Genomic DNA, 27494 nt, shown 5'->3' on the forward strand with positions numbered 1-27494 from the left:
ACTGACAGGATATTTGAGTGCTGAAGACATGGGATTTATTATCGAGGGAAATGTGGGGGTATACCCAGAAAAATGTGATTGAAATCTTATTTGGCGCACTTTGATATTTTGGATCTTACTGTAATTCTGTCTTTTAAGCCAAAAAATAACTTCTGAAAGGTATGGATATTTTTAACATGAAAACATAAACAGTTGTACAAATTTCAATACTAGTTTACTGGGTCCAGTAAATAGTGTTAATTTGAGAACTGAAATTTTCTACAATACATCCTAGCATCAGAGCATTCCATATGCACAAAGCAAAAACTGACTATCCCATCTGTCCCTGTCTCCAAGTCAACGGCAGCCCAGAGGCAAGCATGGGATTACATGAATTGAAGTTATACTGATTTAACTATTTAGTAGCTTCGGGGGGGGACTGCAGAATGAATAGTAACACCAAAACATTAACTTGGTTTCTCCTCTTCTGATCAGTGTGTTGTGTATTTCAAACATTTTCCAACAAGTGAGACTGGCAATTACTGTTGGTGATAATAGTGAACAAATGCTTAATGCCTTTGTCCACTCTATTAATAGAGGGGTTAACTTAAAATCAAATAAATGTGTTAAAGCCCTCCATTACAATAGCAGATAGAGGAGAGTCATTCAAAGGTGTTAAGCATTTGCCTATTATCATCACCAACAGTCATTTCTGGCCGATGTTGTTCTTTTGAGTCTGTCAAAAAGATTTATTTTCTCATATTGGAAATAAAACCCACTGCACGCTACAATCATTTACAAAAAAAAAATGCACAAAAATGAGCTTTACAGGAATGGTGTGCTGAATTCTGTGCTCTGAGGTGGACCTGACCGACTACCTCCAGTCTGGAGTTTGTATTATGCTCTTATTCATTATTAATGTCACCCTTCACATTTGCCTGTGAATGCTGGCTGCTCTAACACGGGCAGTGTGGGCTCTCCCCCGCTTACTGCCTGATAACAAAAGACTCTTCAACACGAGCGTGTAAACAAACTGAAAACTGCTATTCAATTACAGAACATACCCGGGCACTACAACTCACCCACAAATAAGTCAACTGTTTGTGACACACATCACTGTCGCACTGTAGTAAAATCATAAATATGGGGATTGTGTGTAATTTTTAAAAATTAAGTAAACTCACCATCATTCCAACCCCACTCTCTTTTATTTACGAACCCTGGCAATTCTGCAAGTGCAGTGACAGAAATGCTCAAATAAAGCCAGTTAATGTACTGCAGCTGGAGCAATTTCCTTGAGTGCAATTTTCAAATTTGCTGCCTGGGCAGTAACCTGATTGAGAGGATCACATGCTTTTGATAGAACCTAACCAATTTTCATTCAATTGATTTTAATGGAACAAAAATCATGCAGGTCCTACAATGGGCAAAGTTAAAAATTATCTCCCTTATCTCAAAACAGTGTCTGCAACTGATCTTGAAGAAAATAAACTTTTGCGTAACTGTAGGGCATGCTGCAGAAAATTCCTTTGAAGAAATTTGAATTTTTTTTTTAGAAAAAAGGTGCAGTTTATCATTTTGGCATCTTGTGTGTTATTTATAACTTCTTTGGAGACAAACACTGAATAAAACACCTGTAAGCACAACTCTCAGAACTATCAGCTCATCTGAAAACCTTTGTCTTTGTGCACAACTAAGTGAGGGAACGTAACATCTGATTTCACTTGACAGCCTTTAGTCTCACCATCCAGACCATTGGATTGCTTGATACTGATGGTTTCCCGTCTCTGTGACGGAAGCTGCTTTTTTGTGTGGGGTACTACTTGCCTGTCCATTTAAAAGGCTACCGGTTGGCATGTATGCTTGAATGCCTTCTTTGAATAGTGGGGGACGATTGGGTGACGTCTTGCAACAGTGTGGACGCACAACTACGTTGGTGTTGCTGGACCTGACTGACTGACTGACTCTGTGCACGTTTCCTTAGATGTACAGACAGAGCAATACTTCATCTGCAAGTTAATTTTTGATGTTAGGAGAGCACGGATGGCAGAATCTGTTTTTTTCCAACATTAAAAACTTTCCATATGAAGCCTTAAAAGTTCCTAGGGTGTAGAATTACATAGCAACACGAGAACAGGTCATTCCGCCCAACCAGTCCCTGTTGAGGTTTATCCTCCACATGAACAGTAGTCATAATCCCATGTGCCTGCCTTGTTCCCAGATCCCTTTCGTCCCACTTTCCTTCAACCAACTTAGGTGTCAGCCTTGGCTCAGTGGTAGCACTGCTACCTCTAAGTCAGAAGGCTGTGGTTTCAACCTCCACTCCAGAGACTTAAGCACATTATCTAGGCTGACACTTCATTGCAGTACTGCAGGAGTGCTGTGCTATCAGAGGTGCCATTTTATGGATGGGACATTAAACCAAGATTCATCTGCCCTCTCAGTTGGCTGTAAAAGATCCCATGGCACTATCCAAAGAAGCACAGGGGGGTTCTCTGTGTCCTGGCCAGTATGTACCCATCAACCAACATCACAAACAGATTATCTGGTCATTTATCTCATCGCTGCACTGGTATCTTCCTGCAAGCAAATTGGCTGCCCTGTTTGCCTACGTTAAAACAGTGATAACACTTCAAAAGGATTTCATTGCCTGTGAAGCACCTTAGGACATCCTGAGAATATGAAAGGTGCTATATAAATGCAAGTTCTTTATTTCTTTCTTTCACCTATTTAACCTATTCTAAAATATTGACATGCTTCAATCACTAACTCCGGTAGTGCATTCCACAGCCTCACAATCCTTTGTGTAAAAAAAGTTTCTCCTGCTCTCTGTCCTGAATCTCCTGAATTTAATCTTATATCTAAATCTCTTCAGTCTAGACCCCTGAATCACTAGCAGTCTGCTTCTATCTCCTATGTCCACCCCTCCATAATTTTAAACACTTCTATCAAATCACTCCATAATCTCCTCTGTTCTAATGAACGCAGCCCCAATTTTTCAAGTTTTTCTTCATTTTTGTATTTCCATAGGATCACCAGGACACTTTTAGAATACAACTTCACACTAGACTGGAGATGGCGGGACTGCAAAGGCTTGAAAGATAGCCTTTTTGAATGGCTCTCTCACTGCCTGGCTTTCGTCTGCTACATCCTAATACTCAAGTTATATTGCCGCTGGGCATTCAAAACTGCTTTCTAATGGTGTGACCGTGCAGTATAACCACCCTAAGATTTTATTTGCGATTTTGGATACAAGAACTGTTAGGCAGAAGATATAGACTGAAAAGGATAGGTAATAGGTCTAAGGCCAAAAATGCTCAACAGCAAGTTTAAGAGAAAAAGATAGTGAAAAAAACAGCAGAGTTGGAGATAATGTGACTTGATACAGTGAGATTGGAAGGAGAAGATTCAGGAAAAGGAAATGGACTAAGACTCACAAAGGAATAAGGTTAGGGGAGATCCGTAAAGCTACAAGTATGAGTCAGTATCTCTTACTTTTTTTCCTTTACATAATCTATTCAGCCACAGAACACCATGGGGTAAATATTCATTTTCACTACAGGTTGGTAATCTGGTGGAGCAGAACGCCTCATTTTGATTCCATTGAAGTTATCCTATCTAAAATTTTCACTCGTGATGTTGATGATGCAATTATGTCATGGCCACTCAGTGCATGTGATTTTATCACCAATTCACAGCATGATTTGCAAGTAAATTCAAGAGAATGGCACTCTTAGACAAAGCTCGCAACCCCGGCCTATAAATGTAAAAGGCCCATAAATCATTCCAGTCTCTCGGGTGAAATTTGTTACTTGTGTCATTCCTCTCATCATGTTTTTCCAGTTTGACCTTTTCTCCCTTATGTTTTTTTTTCAGAAGCAGGAATTCATCAACTCCCCAGCAAATGCATCACAACCTCCTGAGGACATCATGAGTCTATCTAGATTAAGAAGTTCTCATTTACATCAGGATACAAAATGTTTGAGGTTATTGTCGACTGAACAGAGGCTTGGAGATTGTAATGCTGCAATTTTCCCTTGTTATTATTGATAACCTCAGTGATAACAAATATTCTGGAAAACAGCTTTTAACAACAGTCTCCAGTTGAACTGACAATGTAATATACGCCTACATGTGCTAAAAGACATGGATAGGAGCTTTGACAGTAGCCAAGAGAAAATTTACACTACATGTTGTCAGAGGCCGAACCAGAGAGGAATTTAACTCAAGTGCTGAGATAACACGTCAGTACTCTATTCAGCTAACCATATATTTAGTTCCATGCTAGCAGGCATTTACAGGGGACACACAGGATACATTTCAGAACTTTCCATCATCAGAAGAACTTGCTCTTTAAGTACTGAAGGATATTCTTGATTTTCAACAGAGGACAGTAACATTCACACCGGACAAGTGCCAGGCAATGACCATGTCCAACAAGAGAGAGAGTCTAACTGCCTCCCCTTGACATTCAACCACATTACCATCGCCGAATCCCCCATCAACATTCTGGGGGTCATCATTGACCAGAAACTTAACTGGACCAGCCACATAAATATTGTGACTTCAAGAGCAGGTCAGAGGCTGGGTATTCTGCAGCAAGTGACTCACCTCCTGACTCCCCAAAGCCTTTCCACCATCTACAAGGCACAAGTCAGGTGTGTGATGGAATACTCTCCACTTGCCTGGATGAGTGCAGCTCCAACAACACTCAATAAGCTCGGCACCATCCAGGACAAAGCAGCCCGCTTGATTGGCACCCCATCCACCACCCTAAACATTCACTCCCTTCATCACTGGCGCACCGTGGCTGCAGTTTGTACCATCTGCAGGATGCACTGCAGCAACTCGCCAAGGCTTCTTCGACAGCACCTCCCAAACCCGCAACCTCTACCACCTAGAAGGACAAGGGCAGCAGGCATATGGGAACACCACCTGCACATTCCCCTCCAAGTCACACACCATCCTGACTTGGGAATACATTGCCGTTCCTTCATCGTTGCTGGGTCAAAATCCTGGAATTCCCTACCTAATAGCACCGTGGGAGAACCTTCACCACACAGACTGCAGCGATTCCAGGCGGCGACTCACTGCCACCTTCTCAAGGGCAATTAGGGATGGGCAATAAATGCTGGCATTGCCAGCGACGCCCACATCCCATGAACGAATAAAAAAATTGATGGAGGATACCTTAATGATACCATAATGGTGTTCACACAATATTAGAATCATCTACTGACATTTGACTGCTGGTAGGAGGGAATAGGAGAAAAGGTGAAAAGGACAGTAGCCCCGATTTTATCTTGGGGCTGGAGTAGGGCGTAGGGACGGGGTGAGCGTAGGTCCTGCCTGCCAGAAGGTTTCACTGGCAGGTCCAGCACTGTGTGCGACCCGAGGCAGAAATCGCATCAGGGTTCGATTAACATCATTGGACACCAACTTTTAGATATTTGAGGCCCTTCCCTGCTTCCGGTGAGGGCCTGTGATACCTCTCGGGAGTTAAAATGATGACGCAGGGGTAGGGATGCTGCCCCAATTTTAACCCCTTCCACCTCATTCTCACTGGGCGCAGGGGGTTAGCATTGCAGCTAGTGTCATAAATAAACTACAGAAGCACTACATTATAAAATTACATGGTTTATTATGTGGGTACTGTTAAAGCAACCCTTAGGATATGTTGGAAAACTTAAAACTCTAATTAGTTTCATGCTGTAATCAAACTCTCACTCTATCTGCACTTTGCTGGACCGAAAACCAGTGCATTCATTATCGTTTAGTAATTATGTCATGTTAAATTTGTAATATTACTTTTTAAGTAGTTTTATCAGCAGCTTCATAAATTCAAACTAACCTACACGCGTGGTATGCATCACCTACACTCTGACTTCTGCAGAAAGGTTCTTGTCCTCTGTTCTGCTGCTCTCTGATGACACAGCGACAGTCAGGATATAACCTATCATTCAACACACGATGCACTGGAGCACCAACACATTGCACTGCTTCTTTTCTCAGTAAAAAGGGAAGTGTTTGAAGAACTTCATTGAAGTACATTTACGAAGGAGTGGGTATGTTTCCCTAAGGTGAAGTAAGAGTGCTTTATTGTACAGTACAGAGACGAGAAACACTGCCTGAACAATAGAAAAAACAGAAGAGACTTGCATTAATGTAATGCCTTATATCTTTCAGAAACAACTTCAAGTGCTTTACATGCAACTAATTACTGTTACGTAGGATAACACGACACAAGTAACAAAGCAGTAAAAGGCTCGCCAAACTATATCCAAATATTTTTCTAGTGACATACAAGCACTCTTGCATTTTGACTGTAATTTCATGAGATAAAGTAACCTGGATGTTGGGGAAAGAGCAAATGGCCAGATGCAAAGATAAGGATATTCAAGAATAGGTGGATAATTTGCTAAGTGTCACAGAAAACAATAAAGTCGGTGGTGGGGAAACTTGTAGAGACAATAATCCGTAACAAAATTAATTGGCACTTGGAAAAGTATGGGCCAATAAATGAAAGTCAGCACGGATTTGTTAAGAAAATAGTGTTTGATTAGTAGTAGTTGGAGGCCAATCATCTCAGCCCCAGGACATTGCTGCAGGAGTTCATCAAGGCAGTGTCCTAGGCCCAACCATCTTCAGCTGCTTCATCAATGACCTTCCCTCCATCATAAGGTCAGAAATGGGGATGTGTGCTGATGATTGCACAGTGTTCAGTTCCATTCGCAACCCCTCAGATAATGAAGCAGTCCGAGCCCGCATGCAGCAAGACCTGGACAACATCCAGGCTTGGGCTCATAAGTGGCAAGTAACATTCGCGCCAGACAAGTGCCAGGCAATGACCATCTTCAACAAGAGAGAGTCTAACCACCTCCCCTTGACATTCAACGGCATTACCATCGTCAAATTCCCCACCATCAACATTCTGGGGGTCACCATTGACCACAAACTTAACTGGACCAGCCATATAAATACTGTGGCTACAAGAGCAGGTCAGAGGCTGGGTATTCTGCGGCGAGTGACTCACCTTCTGACTCCCCAAAGCCGTTCCACCATCTACAAGGCACAAGTCAGGAGTGTGATGGAATACTCTCCACTTGCCTGGATGAGTGCAGCTCCAACAACACTCAAGAAGCTCGACACCATCCAGGACAAAGCAGCCCGCTTGATTGGCACCCCATCCACCACCCTAAACATTCACTCCCTTCACAACCGGCGCACAGTGGCTGCAGTGTGCACCATCCACAGGATGCACTGCAGCAACTCGCCAAGGCTTCTTCGACAGCACCTCCCAGACCCACGACCTCTACCACCTAGAAGGACAAGAGCAGCAGGTACAAGGGAACACCACCACCTGTACGTTCCCCTCCAAGTCACACACCATCCCGACTTGGAAATATATCGCCGTTCCTTCATCGTCGCTGGGTCAAAATCCTGGAACTCCCTTCCTAACAGCACTGTGGGAGAACCTTCACCACACGGACTGCAACGGTTCAAGAAGGCGGCTCACCACCACCTTCTCAAGGGCAATTAGGGATGGGCAATAAATGCCGGCCTGGCCAGCGATGCCCACATCCCGTGAACAAATAAAAAAAGATTAACTTCATTGAGTTCTTTGATCAAGTAATGGAGAGGGTTAATGAGCGTAGTGCAGTTGATGTGCATATGGCCTTTGAAAAGGCATTTGATAATGTACCACATGATAGACTTGTTAGCAAAATTGAAGCCAATGGGATTAAAAGGACAGTGGCAGCATGGATACAAAATTGGCTAAGCAACAGAAAACAGAGAGTAGTGGTGAACAGATGCTTTTCAGACTGGAGGTAAGTATACAGTGCAGTTCCCCAGGTATCAGTATTAGGACCACTGCTCTTTTTGGTATATACTGACCTGGACTTGAGTATAGAGGGTATAATTTCAAAGTTTGCAGATGACATGAATCTCAAATGTAGTAAACAATGTGGAGGATAGCAACAGACTTCAGGAGGATATAGACAGACTGGTGAAATGGGCAGACACATGGCAGATGAAATTTAACACAAAGAAGTGTGAAGTATGCATTCTGGTAGGAAGAATGAGGAGAGGCAATGTAAACTAAATGGTACAATTTTAAAGGGAAAAAAGTCACAAGGCTCTGGGAAAAGAGCAGAGGAACAGGACTAATTGGATGGCTCTTTCAAAGCCGGTACAGGCACGTTGGGCCAAATGGCCTCCTCATGTGCTGCACCATACTGTGAAACTATGATGAAGGGTTCAAAATGATCTCTAAACAGGAATATAAGTTGTAAACAGGAAACAGATTTGCAAATGGACTAACACTAAATAGGCATAAGGGAATAAGTACAGATCAATCTGTAAACTGCTGCTGACATATATGTTAGATAGATGTCAAGTGATGATCTTCTGAACTTACAGCAGTGAGTAGTTAAGAATTTTGAACTTTTCATTATGGACTTTTGATACTAGTTTTAAAGACGACCAAAATAATGGACTTAAAACCCTCGATTTCTTGGTAAAACACAGAACTGTCAGCTTGACCAAAATCAGGATGCATGATGGTCTTTAATTATTGTCCAGGATGCTTGGAGAAAGAAATGCATGTGTAAGACTAAAGGGAACCCTTGTAAACTATAATAGCTGAGTAACTGATCAGAAACAATTCTGACAGTTACATATTAAGGAAGCAAGGCCTGTAAACTCGTGATTTTTTTGGTGTTTAAATCAACCCATATACTATATGATGATTAAACAGCAGCTATGAAAGAAAACCATACAAAAGACCCCATTCTACAAGGGTTTTTAGGGGAACCCCATGCGAAGTTCGGACAAGACAATGAAGGAGAGAAACCTTTTTCTCGACAAAGAACTTAATCAATTCTTTGTCCAGAGTTGTATTCGCTAGAAAAAAGTTGTATGGAAAAGTTACTACATTCTTTCTGGTAAAGTTAGAAAATAACTACAGTGTCTTGCATGATCCTTGACCTTTTGTTTCCGAGAACTCTGTGCTCCTCCAATTCTTGCCTCTTGCGCATCCCCGATTTTAATCACTCCATCATTGGCGATCATGCCTTCAGCTGCCTAGGCCCCAAGCTCTGGAATTCCCTCCCGAAACCTCTCGACCTCTCTCTCTTCCTTTAAGATGCTCCTTAAAACCTACCTTTGTGACCAAGCTTTTGGTCACCAGTCCTAATATCTCATGTGGCTCGGTGTAAAATTTTGTTTGATAATGCTCCCGTGAAGCACCTGGGGACGTTTTACTACGTTAAAGGCACTATATAAATGCAAATAATTATTGTTGCACAGGGCCTTTAACATTAAAAAAACCTCAAGGTGCATCATAGAACCACAGAAAATATACAGCACAGAAGGGGGCCATTTGGCCCATCGTGTCCGTGCCGGCTCAAAGAACAACCAGGTGCCCATTCTAATCCCACCTTCCAGCACCCGGCCCGTAGCCCTGCAGCTTACAGCAGTTTAGGTGCTGGTCCAGGTAGTTTTTTTTTTAAAAAGAGTTGAGGGTCCCTGCCTCTACCACCAATTCGGACAGCGAATTCCATACACCCACCACCCTCTGGGTAAAAAAGGTTTTTCCTCATGTCCCCTCTAATCCTTCCGCCAATCAGCTTAAATCTATGTCCTCTCTGCCAGGAAAACAGGTACTTCCTGTCTACTGGGCCCCTCATAATTTTGTACAATTCAATCAAGTCTCCCCTCAGCCTCCTCTGCTCCAAGGAAAACAACCCCAGATTATCCAATCTCTCCTCGTAGCTGCAATTTTCAAGCCCTGGCAACATTCTTGTAAATCTTCTCTGCACTCTCTCCAGAACAATTAGAGAGAGTTGTTCTGGAGAGCAACCAGAACTGCGCACAATACTCCAGCTGTGGCCTTACGAGCGTTTTTTTTTTACAGTTCCATCATTACATCCCTGCTTTTGTATTCTATATCTCTGCTAATAACGGAGAGCATTCCATATGTCTTCTTCACAACCTTATCTACCTGTACTGCCACCTTCAGGGACCTGTGCACATGCACACCAAGGTGTCTCACTTCCTCTATCCCTCTCAATATATTCCCGTTTACTGCGTATTCCGTTTTACTGTTTGCCCTCCCCAAGTGCATTACCTCACACTTCTCCGGGTTGAACTCCATTTACCACTTTTCCGCCCATTCCATCAACCCATTGATATCTTCTTGGAGTCTACAGCTATCCTCTTCACTATCAACTACACGGCCAATTTTTGTGTCGTCTGCAAATTTGCCAATCATGTCCCCTACGTTCAAGTCCATATCATTAATATATACCACAAACAGCAAGGGACCCAACACTGAGCCCTGTGGCACACCACTGGAAACGGATTTCCATTTGCAAAGACGTCCATCGACTTTTACCCTTTGTTTCCTGTTACTGAGCCAATTTTGGATCCAATTCGCCACATTTCCCTGTATTCCATGGGCTTTTCCCTTTCTGACCAGTCTGCCATGTGGGACCTCATCAAATGCCTTACTAAAATCCATGTAGAAACATCCACTGCACTACCCTCATCAATCCTCCTTGTCACTTCCTCAAAGAATTCAATCAGATTTGTAAGGCATGACCTTCCCTGGACAAATCCATGCTGACTATCCTTGATTAAACCATGCCTTTCCAAGTGACAGTTTATCCTATCTCGCAGTATTGATTTTAATAGTTTGCCCACCACCGAGGTAAGACTGACCGGCCTATAATTGTTCGGCCTTTCTCTCGTACGCTTTTTAAACAATGGCACTGTGTTTGCAGTCTTCCAGTCCTCCGGTACCTCCCTTGTATCTAGTGAGGATTGGAAAATGATCCTCAGAGCATCCGCTATTTCCTCTCTGGCTTCCTTAAATAGCCTAGGAAACAATCCATCCGGCCCTGGTGACTTATCAACTTTCAAGGATTCCAGTCCTTCTAGTACTTCCCCTCTCGTTACGTTTAGCTTATCCAATATTTCACACTTCTCCTCTTTAACTACTACGTCCAGATCATCCCTTTCCTTTGTGAATACGGAGACAAAATATTCATTTAAAACCCTACCCACATCCTCTGCTTCAACACACAAGTTACCCTGATCACCCCTGATAGGTCCCACCTTTTCCTTAGCTATCCTCTTGTTCTTAATGTACTGATAAAACATCTTTGGGTTTTCTTACCAGCTAATATTTTTCCTTGTCCTCTCTCTGCTTTCCTTATTTACATCATCCCTGTACTTTCTATACTCCTCTAGGCTTTCTGCAGTATTTAGTTTTCTGTGACAGTCATAAGCTTTCTTTTTCTGCTTTATCTTGCCCCGTGTACTTCCAGACAACCAGGGGGCTCTAAATTTGGCAGTGCCACCCTTTTACTTTGAGGGGACATGTCTGCATTGTACCCGTAGAATTACACTTTTTAGTGCTTCCCACTGATTTCTCAAGTACTTCTGTCCAGTCCATTTCTGCCAAATCACAGAGGAAAACCCTGAGTCAAAGAAGCAATTAGGAAGGGTGACCAAAAGCTCAGTCAGAGATAGGTTTTAAGGATGGTCTTTAAGGGGTTAGGGAGTGGGGGGTCTTGAAGGAGGAGAGGTTTAGGAAAGGAATTCCAGAGAGTGGGATCTAGGCAGCTGAAGGCACAGCTATCAATGGTGGGGTAAAAGGCAGGAGTCAGAGGGATGGAGAGTTTGGGGCAGAGATGTAGGACTTGAAGAGGTTACAGAAATACAGACGGTCAAGACCATTGAAGGACTTGAGGCGTTAGGGGACCAGGAACCAATGTAGGTCAGCAAAGACAAGAATGATGGGTGAGCAGAACTTGTTGTAGGGTAGGATACAGGAGTTTTGGGTGAACTGATGTTTATGGAGGGTAGATGATGGGAAGGCAGCAAGAGGAGCATTAGAGCAATCGACTCTGGAGGTGACGAAGACATGCAAGAGAATTTCAAGGACAGATGGGTGGGGTGAGGTGAGGTGGATGCAGACAATGTTATGGAGGTTGAAGTAGGCAGTCTTTGTGATGGAGAAGATATGGGAAACTGAGTTCGGGATCAGTGCTTTCCTTACCCACTGCAGGTATTTGCTCCCTTCACATTTATTTAACTGATAAGTGTTATCCCATTTGTTTGGGCTACAGGTATTTGAGAGCCAAGAAATTTAAAAGCTAAAAAAGATTCGACTAATTTACATCTTCATTTACCAAATACCTTAGCAACAGTAGTTATGTTACTACCTGTAATAGGTTCCGCTTAAAAACAATTTAAATTCTGTACTCTTATTCAGAACCTCCCTCCGAACTTGAATTCATTGCCTATGTCAGTCTTCTTTGTTGCTAAGAGAAAGAAAACTCAAAGAAAACCTATAAATAAAAGAAATCCAACTGCTTTAAGCATTTAAAATATATTACAAAATATAAATAAAAATTTAACAATAGCAAAATTTCAAAATGCAAAGTTAATTCAAATAAACAATCCCTTTAATAGAGTAAATTTTTCTCCCCCCCCATCAAAGTTACCAGAGAAAAAGTTGAGCTATGCTTTACCTTGTTTTGATGTTTTATACAAAACAAAACTAGTTTCTTTTACTGCTTGGCCCTCAGTAGTTTCTCACTAATGTATACAAGTGGAGGAGAATCAGGGCTTACAAACAGCATGTCCTGGCAAGCTCGCATAATGGCAACTCCTGACAGTTATAAAAGAAATCCTGTGAGTTGTAGCCTGCTGTTTTGCATGTCTTCAGCCGACAGCGACAGCTCTGAGAACCTGCATGAACTCAAGCCTCAGGCTTTTGAGTCGTACGAGTATCCGACAAAAAAGTGTTAGAGGAAGTTCAAACATAAAAAATTGCTGTTATATAGGTCATTTTATTCATTTTCATGCAAAGTTTGTATATTTTTACATTACAAATCTCAATTAAACACTAATTCCTCAGGTTAGTGGAAAACCCAAGACTGTGGCCAAAGGGTTTTATAAAGACAGGAGCATTATGCCACGTAACATCATGTATTATTCTATTGCTGAAGTGCAGCTGTGTGTAACTTGGTCTTTCTCTCGATAGCTACAACATGTAATTGCTGTGCCTTCCACAGGTCAATTAGAGATTAGATAGAGTTTCTTTTCATTTGTGTTTCAGTGTGATTCGTGAAGTCAATTAGATAATGCTATCCTAAGATCAATCAGGAACTGACGACCCACAGCAAATCTTCAGGTCAGAAGTTTTCTTTTTTTTAAAAAATTATATATAGAGTGTGACACAGAAATTTGCACTATATTTTATACCACCAGTAACTTTTAAACTTTTCTTTGTGGGATCCTCCTGAAACTATTGACAAATTCCTGAGAACCCCTTGTACACAAAGACTTCTCGCCACCCCGTTTCCCAACTTCCAAAAGACAATGTCAGATACAGAAAGGAAAACAGTGCTGTCATTGCAGAACATGCTTTTCATTAGTATACAACAACAAAAACAACGCGCAAGTTAATGTTGATGTCAAGATGCTCATGGCTAGCCCCAGACGGACAAAAATCTGATAACCTCATGAACTTGTGGGATCTGTTGGCTGACCCTAGTTTGAAAACCTGTGCAGTATGTGTTTCCAAGCGTACAGCTGGCAAAAAAGGTTTGGTTCTGGAAGGTTCTCTCTTGTGGTTGTTGATATAAAAAAACCCTGTATTATACCAATATTTAGGAAAGAAATTTACAGAGCAGACATTGTCCAAATTCTAATGATTCACAGTCCAATCACATCTAAAATTTAAAGATTTAGAGCTTGGGTTTATTGCTGCTAACCTGTTTATCACACCAACACAACTAAAACACTTATCTTGCTATTTTAGATAAAGCAGTTTACTGAGCTTATTTGACAATGAGTGAAAGCTGAAACTGAATCCCAGAGGAAAAGTACATTATCTACAGTATGATGAGAAGCAGATGGGACTGAGATTCGTGGCCTGCAGTAGGCTCTCAGTATCTGCAGGTCAGTGCTTACGTGCTCTGAGCTTTAATGTCATTCATTTTTAAAGCAACTGAGGTGAGCTACATATTTACAATAGATATTTTTCCCAGTACATGCTGGATTTTGGGGTGGTAGAGGGGCTGCAGAAATCACAAAAAGGGACAAGTTTTACAACATCCAAGGCAATTCCACACTTACTGCTTTTGTATGTTTTACTTACCATCTGCTCTTTTTAACCGTATCAACTCGAAAGTATGACTATTAACTATGACAAAACATCCTTCTCTGCAAATTTTTTTTTATACAGCAGCCTCCCTTATAAATCATGATCCATTGATTAGCCATCATATATTTACAGAAAAAAAAGTGTTCGGCTTGTATATTTTGTTTTGAGATTTTGTTTTAGAAAAATTGTACAATGATGCTAATTTGGCCCAACCGCACTGCAGTAAATAAGTGGTGCCAACTACTCTTGGATCAGTAACACTACTTAAAATTGAGGATCAGCTCTACAGTCACTGAGTGGAGATGGTGGGAAATTCAGAAGCAGACAACTGACCATTTCTGTACATTATTGTCCAAGATATATATACACACAACTTTATACTCTTGCTGATGTCCCATGCCATTGCTCACATTGAGTCAGAGGTTTTATAAGCATGACATTGGGGACTGCTAGTCTGGCACTACTGAGAAAGGGTCTAAGGGTCTAACAGTACATTGAGAGGGGGTGGGGGCTCTGGGTCTAGGAACATTAGAGAAAAATTCCATTAGCAATGGCCTAGATACCTGGACCTTCGATCAATGAGAGGCATCCTGGGTGCAGGAAGCAATAGAAGGGAGTGGGGTGGCCCCAGTCTGGAAGCACTGGAAGGGCAGTCTGAGGGTTTGTGAGCACTAGGATCCAGAAGTATTGAGGGAACCAAGTCTATAAGTTTTGGAGGGCTGCTGGTGTCTAATGGGGAGGGCGGCCATGCGAATGAGGCCCAAACTGGCTTGGTTCCTTTCGGACTGCTCCACACACCATGCTCTCGCCTGTCAGCTTTCCTCTCCCAATTTGCTCCTTTTGGGCAGTCAGGCATCCCACCACTTTTCCCATCGTCAGTCATTTCCTGCATTTAAGTTCCTGCCCTAAATTATTCTGTTTGCTGACTTATGTAGTCTTTAATAAGCATAAATCTGCTTAACAAATAAGAATTACTTCTTAAAACACTCATTTCCTGATTCTAAGCAAAAAATACAAAAAAATTACTTTCAAGCTCTAAGAATAGTTTAAAACAGAAAACAACATACTGCCAAGTGCTGGAAAACAAACAAAAACAGAAAATACTGGAAACACTCAGCAAGTCAGGCAACATTGTAAAAATGTTGACATTTCAGGCATAACCCTTCATCAGAATTGGAAATAGTACAGATGAACAGCTAAAAAGGAACAGAACGAAGGAATGGGTGGGGGAGGGCATACACATACATAAGAAAATATGAGTAAGCTGCAAAGTGATTAGGTAGAGAACACAAAAGGGTTAACGGCAATTAATATTTTGTTCATCAAAAACAATGCAGAAGTGCATGCTCTAAATTAGAGAATAGATGTTAATTTCTTTTAAAAAATCATGCAGAGCTGGCGCCACCATGTGGTATCACACAATCAACACATCCCAAAAGTAATGCAGTTGGACATGGGCATGCAAGAAGAAAAGGCAGTCAACTTTATATAGTCCAATCATGGACTCCACCCTACCGAACTCAGTCCCCTGACAGGTTAATAATCACAAAGTTCCAAGATGATAGGTATTGTGTGCAGTTTTGAGTATCGTGTGCAGTTTTGGTCTCCTTATCTGAGGAAGGATGTCTTTCCATGGAGGGAGTGCAACGAAGGTTTACCAGACTGATTCCTGGGATGGCAGGACTGACGTATGAGGAGAGATTGGGTCGACTCGGCCTATATTCACTAAAGTTTAGACGAATGAGAGGTGATCTCATTGAAACATATAAAATTCGAACAGGACGAGACAGACTAAATGGAGGGAGGATGTTCCCGATGGCTGGAGAGTCCAGAACCAGGGGTCACAATCTCAGGATACGGGGTATGCCATTTAGAACAGAGATGAAGAGAAATTTCTTCACTCAGGGTGGTGAACCTGTGGAATTCTCTACCACAGAAGGCAGTGGAGGCCAAGTCATTAGATGTGTTCAAGAAGGAGATAGATATATTTCTTAATGCTAAAGGGATATGGGGAAAAAATCGGGAACAGGGTACTGAGTTAGACGATCAACCATGAACATTTTGAATGGCGGAGCAGGCCTGAAAGGCTAAATGGCCTACTCTTGCTCCTATTTTCTATGTTCCTATGATAAAGCCCATGAATCTCCAGTGCGACCCATACTGGCTGGCCTGATGGCCTATGATCACAATACGACGTGTAAAACTCAGAATTAAAATACATTGCACTTATTCAGCTTCTTCCTTTCAGCAGTGCATAAGGGTCTCCCTTCTACACCAATCTCACTGTCTCATGCCTGTGCATAAGCTTCAAAAGACTGTGAAAACTTGCTTTTTCTAGTTCTTTCCAAGGTAGCTGCTAAATTTTAGCAAAGCTATGGTCTTATTTTCATTAACAAGATTTTTTTTAAAGATTTTCTAAATTTGATGCTCAGCTATTTCTGCTGCAGTTTAAACTCCTGGGTCCCAGTGCTTTTATTATACGCTATCGAGTGTTAGGGATATTTTTGATTTTGAAAGGAATGAAGAGCTAGGAGGAAGGGGTGTTGTAGGGCTGGGGATAAGAGAGATAGGGAGGGACGAGACCATGAAGAGATTTAAACATGGAGATGAGAACTTTACATCTTTACAATTTTCCTGCTGTGTTTGCGGAGGTGGTGGCAATAGCTCTTCTCCAGTTGATGCTGCCCTCTGCCTTTGTTCTGATCAGTCCCAGTTCCCACTACCCTCCCTGTTTCTGACTGCTCTCCAGTCTGTTGTCCTTCTTCGTTACCATTACTGGCCAATCCCCAGCCCCCATTGCCCTCCCCTCCCACTCCCACTCCATTCCAATCCATAGTAAAGGCAGTTTTTAAATTCTGCAATGTCTACATTGCTGTCACAATAAGTATTGCAATAAGGAAGAAATAAAGGTGTATGGCACAGACTTTTAATCAATTGGTACCTGGGGGTTCTGTTGATGTGAATTTTACTTTGAATACAGTCCTTCCAGACCATTTGAGAAACAGTAAAGGATGCTCTTTCTTCAGTGGCAGCAAAAAGCCAATACAAGTTAAGCTTGTGGCATACAAGATGTGTCCAAACAGTCCTCCATTAGAAAGAAGGAACTTGCATTTACATGACTACTTTCATGACCTCAGGACGTCCCAGAGCGCCAATGAAGTACTTTTGAAGTGTCGTCACTGTTGTAATATAGGAAACGCGGCAACCAATTTGTGTACAGCAAGGTTCCACAAATAGCAATGAAATAATGTCCAGATAATCTGTTTTATTTTTAAAAAGTGATGATGGCTGAGGGGTAAACATTTGAGAGGACACTGGGGACAGCTTCCCATCTCTTCTTCGAAATAGTGCCATAGGATCTTTTACATCCACCTGAGAGAGCAGATGGGGCCTCAGTTTATCGTCTCAGCCGAAAGATGGCACCTCAGACAGTGCAGCATTCCCTCAATATTGCAATGAAGTGTCGGCCTGGATTATGTCCTCAAGTCTCTGGAGCAGGACTCGAACACACAACCTTCTGTGCATCCGGCCATATATATTCGGATCCCATATCCTCTCCAGCACAAAGACTGCCCACTTCTACCACCTTAACATTGTCTACCTCTGCTCCTACCTCAACCCAGGGGTGCTGAAACCCTTATCCATGCCTTTACCACTTCCAGAGTCAACTAATCCAATGCTCTTCGGGCTAACCTTCCATCCTCCACCTTCCCTAAACATCAGCTCATCTACTGCCTGGATCCTATTGCCACTAAGTTCCATTCACCCATTCCCTCTGTCCTCACTGACTTACACTGGCCACCAGATCTCCAACACCTCCAATGTCTCATTCCCATTTTTAAATCTCTTCATGGCCTCGCCCTTCCCTGCCTATAATCTCCAGCCCTACAACACCCCTTCCTCCTAACTCTCTGTCCTTTAACTTTGCCCTCTTGTGCATCCATCCCCCAAATCTCTCTGCCTCTCCTCCTTTAAGACCCTCCTTAAAACCCACCTCTTTGACCACTCTCAATATCTTCTCATTTGGCTCAGCGTCCATTTTTTGATCATGCCTACGAGATGCTTTTTTGGGCGCTTTTCTACGTTAAAGGCGCTATATAAATGCAGGTTGTTGTTGTGCAGCAAAGTAACAGGACACAAGCTCAGTCTCACAATAATGGGCTCTGACCGTATTCACTCTTTCAGAAAGAGATGTTGAGTAGAAACTTTGAGAAGAAAGTGGCAAGGCACAAAAACAGGAAGGGGAAAAAAGCTGCCAAGGAGGAAGAGAGGTAAAGACGGCAGGTGAGAAAACAATGCAGGAGAAACAGAGGCAGCAAGGACTGGCGAGGAGCCATCTAACATGATCGAAAATTAATATATTGTTCTTTTTTCCATCCAGTTCTTTATATATTTGACAGCTGCTTCACTGACCAGGCAGACACAGTAAGTTGGTTTACAGACAATCTCCATAACAATCTGGAAAGTATCAACTTTGGAATTTTACATGTTAATACAGACAATAAATAGTAATAGGAAAATAAAATAATGTTCTGCCAGAGAACATTGCAAGAACAAGACAGGCTTAACTCCAACTATTTGTTTAATAGCTCTGGTAATGGAAAATTCTGATGGTCTGCCACATGACATGGAAATTCAGAGTTAAACACACTGTGAATAAAAGTTTACTATTTTGAAATTGTCGTTCAAGGTAATTTCTCCATAAATATGCAAAAAAGCAATCTGACGGAAAACTTACTATGCTCTGAAAAGTGGAGGGAACTTGCATAAAATCTATCAAAATTACAAAGAAAGGCACAGTTTAATTATGCACTCATCTTCACTGTCTTCAATCTATGGAGCGGGCACAAGGAAAGCTCGTGTGAATGCATTCAACAGAAGTGCAACCGTAACAATGTAGTCTTCCGATAATGTATCCATGTGTCCTCCCAAAAGCATTGTGTGATCAAAATATGCAATGGTTTCATAAGGCATACGTGACGATAACAAACTTGTAAAAATTCAGTTTTAAAAAGAGTGCAATACAACATACAAAGAGTTTAAAGGATATAATAAGCTCAAAGACAATGCTCAGTTTCTCTTCATCAAAATCCCAAGGGGAGTTACCAACTTTGAATGCAACCAGATTTGGGAATTTCTTGCCACTTTAAATAAAATCTAAGAGTTAAGAATTCCACCCCAAATGAACAGCAGATCTTTACAACTATACCTTGTAGTTTATACTGCTGTGCCATTGCAATGCGATTCGTACAACAGTGGTGTACAAAGTCTAATTTTACTGCATATTACAGGGATATATTATTGTGTAGATTATAATCTCATATCAAAGGATAAATATAGTTTACTGAAAAACTTTAAAAATTCAAAGTGGCTTGGTGAAATGATGGGATCAAGAATCACTACAATTTTTGTATTACAAAATTAAGTCAGTATTTTAATATATCAACTTGTAATGAAAAAAGATGTACCTGAGGCTGAGGCAAAGCAACCTGGGATATGCGGTGACCAGATTGTGCTGTAAATGACACTTTCATGGCCACGGAACGTAGAAATTGAATCTTTTACCATCGGATCCCACTATGAGAAACAAAAGTACTGATCAACTTCTACACGGATAAAGCCATACCCAAGATAAATGTAGAGTTCACAAATAGAATAAATACAATGTCAGGATATCTTTGGGGGTATTCAAAAGCCACCTGGTCACAGGTCAAATGATAGGACTCAATTTGATGTACTGACTTTGACAGCTGTTTTGAGAACTTTTTAAGAAAAGTGCAGGGTCATTGATTGGAGAAAGCCCTCAGTGGCAAATAGCTTTGGGGATAGAGACTTCGTACGGAATTATATTGACAATCCACAGCAAGTCTTCAAGGAGTGGCAGTGAATTAATCTTTCAGCCAGAGGGCTGTCTAGCTTTTAAAAGGCGAGTACTAGCTTAAGATAGATTGTGGTTATGGTAAGTAAACCTTTAATTAGCAATGATGTCTAGGGAAAAAGCAAGTGTATGTGTTCAGGAACAAAGTGAATTTTATATTTCGTTGTGTTATACTGTTTGTTTGTTCTATCTTAATTAAATAAAACCACTTATTGGTCCAAAGCCGATGTCTCGATTTGGCACGAGTACTTATGCAATTTCCTATCAGGAATCAAAGGGAATTCACGTGGCAGCACATGGTATATTCCAGTACCCAGTGTGATCTTTGTTAAGTTCCCTGGATCTCACAATCGTTTACCTGGATATTGGTCAGGAATAGGGGCACTCCGGATCATAGGACCATGAGATCAACTTACAGAAGTGATCAGTAATGGTGAGCCCGAGAAAATATCTAGCATAAAAATGTGACAAGAACCTTATTGTTCTCAAGTGTCTCAAAGTTCTTCACACACAATTAATTTCTATGTACTCTGATATATTCCATCTGGGTTTGACACTTTATGTATTCCCAAGTACTCAACTCTCTATGATTATTTTATTTCTGACCACTATTTTTGAATAAATCCAGATGTCTTCAAGCCACTTAAGCTACCAGGAATGATAGAGATGCAGTTTATATTAAGAACGTTGTGGAAAAAGAATTCAAAAGGTTCATTATACGGTTGTCTTTCCTGCCATATTAGGTTTTTCATCTGCAAAACGACCCGACTGTTCGTCAATACTTTATTTGATTTAAAAGTAAGTTTAAGCTCTCTGATTTGTCGAAGATTCATTTGCATGTGTTTTTCAATTTTTTCTCCATTACTCCAATTAATGTTTATCATCTTTCACTGCTTTTTGCAGTGTGACTTCTTTCCAGTCACTTCAAAATTGTTCTGTTGTTTTTTTTTTAATATCGCTCCTTCTTGTCTACTTTAATATCCTCCATTTATCTTCTCAAGTTCCCTTAATTCCATAATTTCAACTGATATATTAGTTGTACGATTCATTGTTCTACCCCTTACCTCTTGTTCAATGGAGTTATAAGAAGTGGTACACCATATTAAATGTTCGCTAACATGGTCTGTTCTCTGGCAATCTGTAAATATGTTGTCGGTAAGTTTAAAAAAAAAGTTAATTTCAAACGGGATATCACTCCTTCTGGATGGCTTCTTAAATGCAGGCACAGCTAAGCTAACGGCAGCTCTGCATTTCCATCCACCTTTAGAACATAAGAACATAAGAAATAGGAGCAGGAGTAGGCCAATCGGCCCCTCGAGCCTGCTCCGCCATTCAATAAGATCATGGCTGATCTGATCCTAACCTCAAATCTAAATTCATGTCCAATTTCCTGCCCGCTCCCCGTAACCCCTAATTCCCTTTACTTCAAGGAAACTGTCGATTTCCGTTTTAAATTTATTTAATGATGGGGCAGCAAATTCCACAGACCTACTACCCTCTGAGTGAAGAAGTTTCTCCTCATCTCAGTTTTGAAAGAGCAGCCCCTTATTCTAAGATTATGCCCCCTAGTTCTAGTTTCACCCATCCTTGGGAACATCCTTACCGCATCCACCCGATCAAGCCCCTTCACAATCTTATATGTTTCAATAAGATCGCCTCTCATTCTTCTGAACTCCAATGAGTAGAGTCCCAATCTACTCAACCTCTCCTCATATGTCCACCCCCTCATCCCCGGGATTAACCGAGTGAACCTTCTTTGTACTGCCTCGAGAGCAAATATGTCTTTTCTTAAGTATGGACACCAAAACTGTATGCAGTATTCCAGGTGCGGTCTCACTAATACCTTATATAACTGCAGCAATACCTCCCTGTTTTTATATTCTATCCCCCTAGCAATAAAAGCTAACATTCCGTTGGCCTTCTTGCTGCACCTGCATATTACTTTTTGATTTTCTTGCACTAGGACCCCCAGATCCCTTTGTACTGCAGTACTTTCCAGTTTCTCGCCATTAAGATAATAACTTGCTCTCTGATTTTTCCTGCCAAAGTACATAACCTCACATTTTCCAATATTGTATTGCATCTGCCAAATCTCCGCCCACTCACCTAGCCTGTCTATATCCCCTTGTAGGTTTTTTATGTCCTCCTCACTCTCTACTTTCCCTCCCATCTTTGTATCATCTGCAAACTGATATGTTACATTCGGTCCCCTCCTCCAAATCGTTAATATAGATTGTAAAGAGTTGGGGACCCAGCACCGACCCCTGCGGAACACCACTGGCTACTGGTTGCCAGTCCGAGAATGAACCATTTATCCCAACTCTCTGCTTCCTGTTCGATAACCAATCCTCCACCCATGCCAGAATATTACCCCCAATCCAGTGATTCTTTATCTTGAGCAATAATCTTTTATGTGGCACCTTGTCGAATGCCTTCTGGAAGTCTAAATACACTACGTCCACTGGTTCCCCTTTATCCACCCTGTACGTTATGTCCTCAAAGAACTCAAGTAAATTTGTCAGACATGACTTCCCCTTCGTAAAGCCATGCTGACTTTGTCCTATTAAATTATGTTTATCCAAATGTTCCGCTACTGTCTCCTTAATAATAGACTCCAAAATTTTACCCACCACAGATGTTAGGCTAACTGGTCTATAATTTCCACCCTTCTGCCTACTACCCTTTTTAAATAAGGGTGTTACATTAGCAGTTTTCCAATCTGCCGGGACCTTTGCCGAGTCCAGAGAATTTTGGAAAATTATTACCAAAGCATCCACAATCCCTACTGCCACTTCCCTCAAGACCCTGGGATGTAAGCCATCAGGTCCAGGGGATTTATCCGCCTTGAGTCCCATTAATTTACTGAGTACCAATTCCTTAGTGATTTTAATCGTATTTAGCTCCTCCCCCACTAGAGCCCCGTTTGTCCAGTGTTGGGATATTCTTAGCGTCCTCTACCGTAAAGACTGAAACAAAATATTTGTTCAGCATTTTTGCCATCTCCATGTTTCCCACCATTAATTTCCCAATCTCATCCTCTAAGGGACCTACGTTTGCCTTAGCCACCCTTTTTCTTTTTATATAACTATAGAAACTCTTGCTATCTGTTTTTATATTTTTTGCTAATTTATTTTCATAATCTATCTTCCCTTTCTTAATCAATCCTTTCGTTACTTTTTGCTGTCTTTTGAAGACTTCCCAATCTTCTATCCTCCCACTAAGTTTGGCTACCTTATATGTCCTTGCTTTTAGTCGGATACTATCCTTAATTTCTTTACTTAGCCACAGATGGCTGTCATTTCTTTCACACCCTTTTTTCCTCAGTGGAATATATATTTTTTGAAAGTTGTAAAATAACTCCTTAAATGAACACCACTGCTCATGTACCGTCTTACCCTTTAATCTATTTTCCCAGTCCACTTTAATCAATTCCGCTCTCATACCATCATAGTCTCCTTTATTCAAGCTCAGTACGCTTGTTTGAGAACCAACCTTCTCACCCTCTAATTGGATATGGAATGTAACCATGTTATGGTCACTCATTCCAAGAGGATCCTTAACTCGGATATTATTAATTAATCCTGGCTCATTACACAGGACCAGGTCCAAGGTTGCTTGCCCCCTTGTAGGATCAGTTACTTTAACATGGCCTTTTTCCAAGAGAGCATGGTACACTGACAAATGTGGCAGTCTTATTATTGCATTTATGACTCCAGCTGGTCTGCAAGGAGATGGAGCCAGCTGCACCAGAGCAACTTCATTGTTCTGCTCAATTCTCAAAAGTTTGGAAAATCAAGCATGCCGCTCCTTCTTTAAAAGGCTCAATTATTGGCAACATAAAGCAGATATTGGACTCCTCATCATATAAAGAGTTCAGTGCTGTTAAGATTTCATAGCTTGCTTTTGTTCTGGCAAGAGCCCAAAAAGTTTTGTCAGAATAAAAAAGCGTCTATGAAAATGAAAGAATGAGCCTTTAAGAAGTAGAAAAAACAAAACATTCATTTCCTGTAGAATTTCCATTCCTTTACAGGAAAAAGCATTTGCTCTAAATGCATATCGCACAAAAATCTTTCCACAGCCTTGCCAGTTTACTTAAACATGAAAATGTGTTCTCTGTAAGTGACCCTGCCAGATTACCACTGTTTGTAATTCATTAAATGCTTCCTTGATGTTCAGTGTAGAAATATTATTTAACTGTGCCATCTCTACATTTGTAACAGCAGAGGAGCCAAGGTACAGTTGCTAAAGACAGCAGTAGCTATGTAAAATCAAATGGGATGATTAAAATCAGTTTTTTTTAAAAAACCAATTTCCACAATAAATTCAGATTTGTTTTGGGTGGTAATTCAGTTTTAAAAAATAATTCCTCCCGCATTTCAGAAAAAATTTCCCATGGTACCAAAAATCAGGTCTGGAGATGAATGTGCATCGCACCCATAATGTCAGCACCCTTGCTCCGTGCTGTATGTGCCATGCTGACTCAATTTGTGGCAGGAAAATAAGCAATGGCTGCATAACTTAATTTTTTTTTAAAAAGGGGACCTGGATCATAGAATTACATAGAAAGCATGCCACAGAAACAGGCCGTTTGGCTCAACCAGTCCATGTTGGTCTTCAACCATCAGACAAGCAGTAGTCCTAATCCCTGTTCCTATATCTTTGTCTTCTTCCTTCAACCTTCTATCTAACCTATTTTCAGCTGTGGCTAAGTTGGTAGCACTCTCGCCCCTGAGTCACAAGGTGGTGGGTTCAAGTCCCACTCCAGAGGCTTGAGCACAAAATCGAAGCTGACATATGAGTGCAATACTGAGGGAGTGCTGCACTGTCGGAGGTGTCGTCTTTTGGATGAGACGTTAAACCAAGGCCCTGCCTGCCCTCTCAGTTGGACATAAAGATCCCATGGCACTATTTCGAACAGCAAGGAGTTCTCCCCAGTGTCCTGGCCAATATTTATCCCTCAACCAACATCACTAAAAAACAGATTATCTGATCATTATCACATTGCTGTTTGTGGGATCTTGCTGTGTGCAAATTGGCTGCCGCATTTCCTACATGACAAGTGACTATACTTCAAAAGTATTTCATTGGCTGTCAAGCGCTTTGAAAGGCACTATATAAATGCAAGTCTTTCTTTCTTAAATGTTGACATGGTCTCTCTTTCAATCACTAACTCCAGTTGTGCATTCCATAGCCTCACAATCTTCTGTGCAAACAGGTTTCTCCTGCTCTCTGTCCTAAATCTCTTACATTTAATCTTATACCTATGTCCCTTAACTACTGGAAACAGTCTGTTTCTATCTACAGCAGCTGGGGAATTTAAATTCAATTAATTAAATAAAATCTGGAATAAAAAACAACTAGTATCAGTCATGGTGGCCATGAAACTACCGGATTGTCGTAAAAACCCATCTGGTTCACCAATATCCTTTACGGAAGGAAACCTGCCGTCCTTACCCGGTCTGGCCTAAACGTAACTCCAGACCCACAGCAATGTGGTTTATTCTTAATTGCCCTCTGAAATGGCCAAGCAAGCCACTCAGTTGTACAATCACGCTACAGAAAGTCACAATAAGAATAAAACCGGACGGACCACCCGGCAACGGACCACTAGGCGCCGGACACAGCAAAGGCAAACCAAGCCCAGTCGACCCTGCAAAGTCCTCTTCATTAACATCTGGGGACTTGTGCCAAAATTGGGAGAGCTGCCCTACAGACTAGTCAAGCAACAGCCTGACACAGCCATACTCACAGAATCACACCTTTCAGCCAACGTCCCAGACTCTTCCATCACCATCCCTGGGTATGTCCTGTCCCACCGGCAGGACAGACCCACCAGAGGTGGCGGTACAGTGATATAGTCAGCAGGGAGTGGGCCTGGGAGACATCAACATTGACTCTGGACCCCATGAAATCTCATGGCATCAGGTCAAATATGGGCAATGAAACCTTCTGCTGATTACCACCTACCGCCCTCCCTCAGCTGATGAATCAGTCTTCCTCCATGTTGAGCACCACTTGGAGGAAGCACTGAGGGTAGCAAGGGCACAGAATGTACTCTGGGGTGGGGGACTTCAATGTCCATCACCAAGAGTGGCTCGGCAGCACCACTACTGACCGAGTCCTGAAGAACATAGCTGCCAGACTGGACCTGCGGCAGGTGGTGAGCAAACAGACACGAGGGAAAAACCTACTTGACCTTGTCCTCACCAACGTACCTGTCGCAGATGCATCTATCCATGACAGTATTAGTAGGAGTGACCACCGCACAGTCCTTGTGGAGACGAAGTCCCGTCTTCACACTGAGGACACCATGCAATGTGTTGTGTGGCACTACCCCCGTGCTAAATGGGATAGATTCAGAACAGATTTAGCAGCTCAAAACTGGGCATCCATGAGGCGCTGTGGGCCATCAGCAGCAGCAGAATTGTATTCCAGCACAATCTGTAGCCTCACGGCCCGGCATAGTTCTCACTCTACCATTACCAACAAGCTAGGGCATCAACCCTGGTTCAACGAGGATTGTAGAAGAGCATGCCAGGAGCAGCACCAGGCGTACCTAAAAATGAGGTGCCAACCTGGTGAAGCTACAATGCAGGACTACATGCATGCTAAACAATGGAAGCATCACGCTATAGACAGAGCTAAGCAATTCCACAACCAACAGATCAGATCAAAGCTCTGCAGTCCTGCCACATCCGGTCATGAATGGTATTTTGCATTCGTTCATGGGATGTGGGCGTCGCTGGCAAGGGCGGCATTTATTGCCCATCCCTAATTGCCCTTGAGAAGGTGGTGGTGAGCCGCCTTCTTGAACCGCTGCAGTCCATGTGGTGAAGGTTCTCCCACAGTGCTGTTAGGAAGGGAGTTCCAGGATTTTGACCCAGCGACGATGAAGGAACAACGATATATTTCCAAGTCGGGATGCAGTGTGACTTGGAGGGGAACGTGCAGGTGGTGTTGTTCCCACGTGCCTGATGCTCTTGTCCTTCCAGGTGGTAGAGGTCGCGGGTTTGGGAGGTGCTGTCGAAGAAGCCTTGGCGAGTTGCTACAGTGCATCTTGTGGATGGTACATTGCAGCCACTGTGCGCCGGTTGTGGACAATTAAACAACTAATGGGAGGAAGAGGCTCTGTGAACATCCCCATCCTCAATGATGGCAGAGTCCAGCACGTGAGTGCAAAAGACGAGGCTGAAGTGTTTGCAACTATCTTCAGCCAAAAGTGCCAAGTGGATGATCCATCTCGGCTTCCTCCCGATATCCTCACCATCACAGAAGCCAGTCTTCAGCCAATTCGATTCACTCCACGTGATATCAAGAAACGGCTGAGTGCACTGGATACAGCAAAGACTACGGGGCCCGACAACATCCCGGCTGTAGTGCTGAAGGCTTGTGCTCCAGAACTAGCCGCACCTCTAGCCACACTGTTTCAGTACAGCTACAACACTGGCATCTACCCAA

At 42.1% G+C, this 27494-nt stretch overlaps 1 protein-coding gene across 1 annotated transcript in view; it reads right to left on the reverse strand.

Annotated features, from left to right (window-relative positions):
• The window catches only part of pex7 (peroxisomal biogenesis factor 7), an 86078-nt gene that overhangs the window by 44850 nt on the left and 13734 nt on the right, over positions 1-27494 (reverse strand). Inside the window, exon 5 of the mRNA XM_067983855.1 lies at positions 19627-19735. Within this exon, the coding sequence (XP_067839956.1) occupies positions 19627-19735 (109 nt within the window). The remainder of the gene's footprint in view (positions 1-19626; positions 19736-27494) is intronic.

The sequence above is a fragment of the Heptranchias perlo genome, chromosome 5, assembly GCF_035084215.1.
Source record: "Heptranchias perlo isolate sHepPer1 chromosome 5, sHepPer1.hap1, whole genome shotgun sequence".
In the NCBI taxonomy this organism is placed as follows: domain Eukaryota; kingdom Metazoa; phylum Chordata; class Chondrichthyes; order Hexanchiformes; family Hexanchidae; genus Heptranchias; species Heptranchias perlo.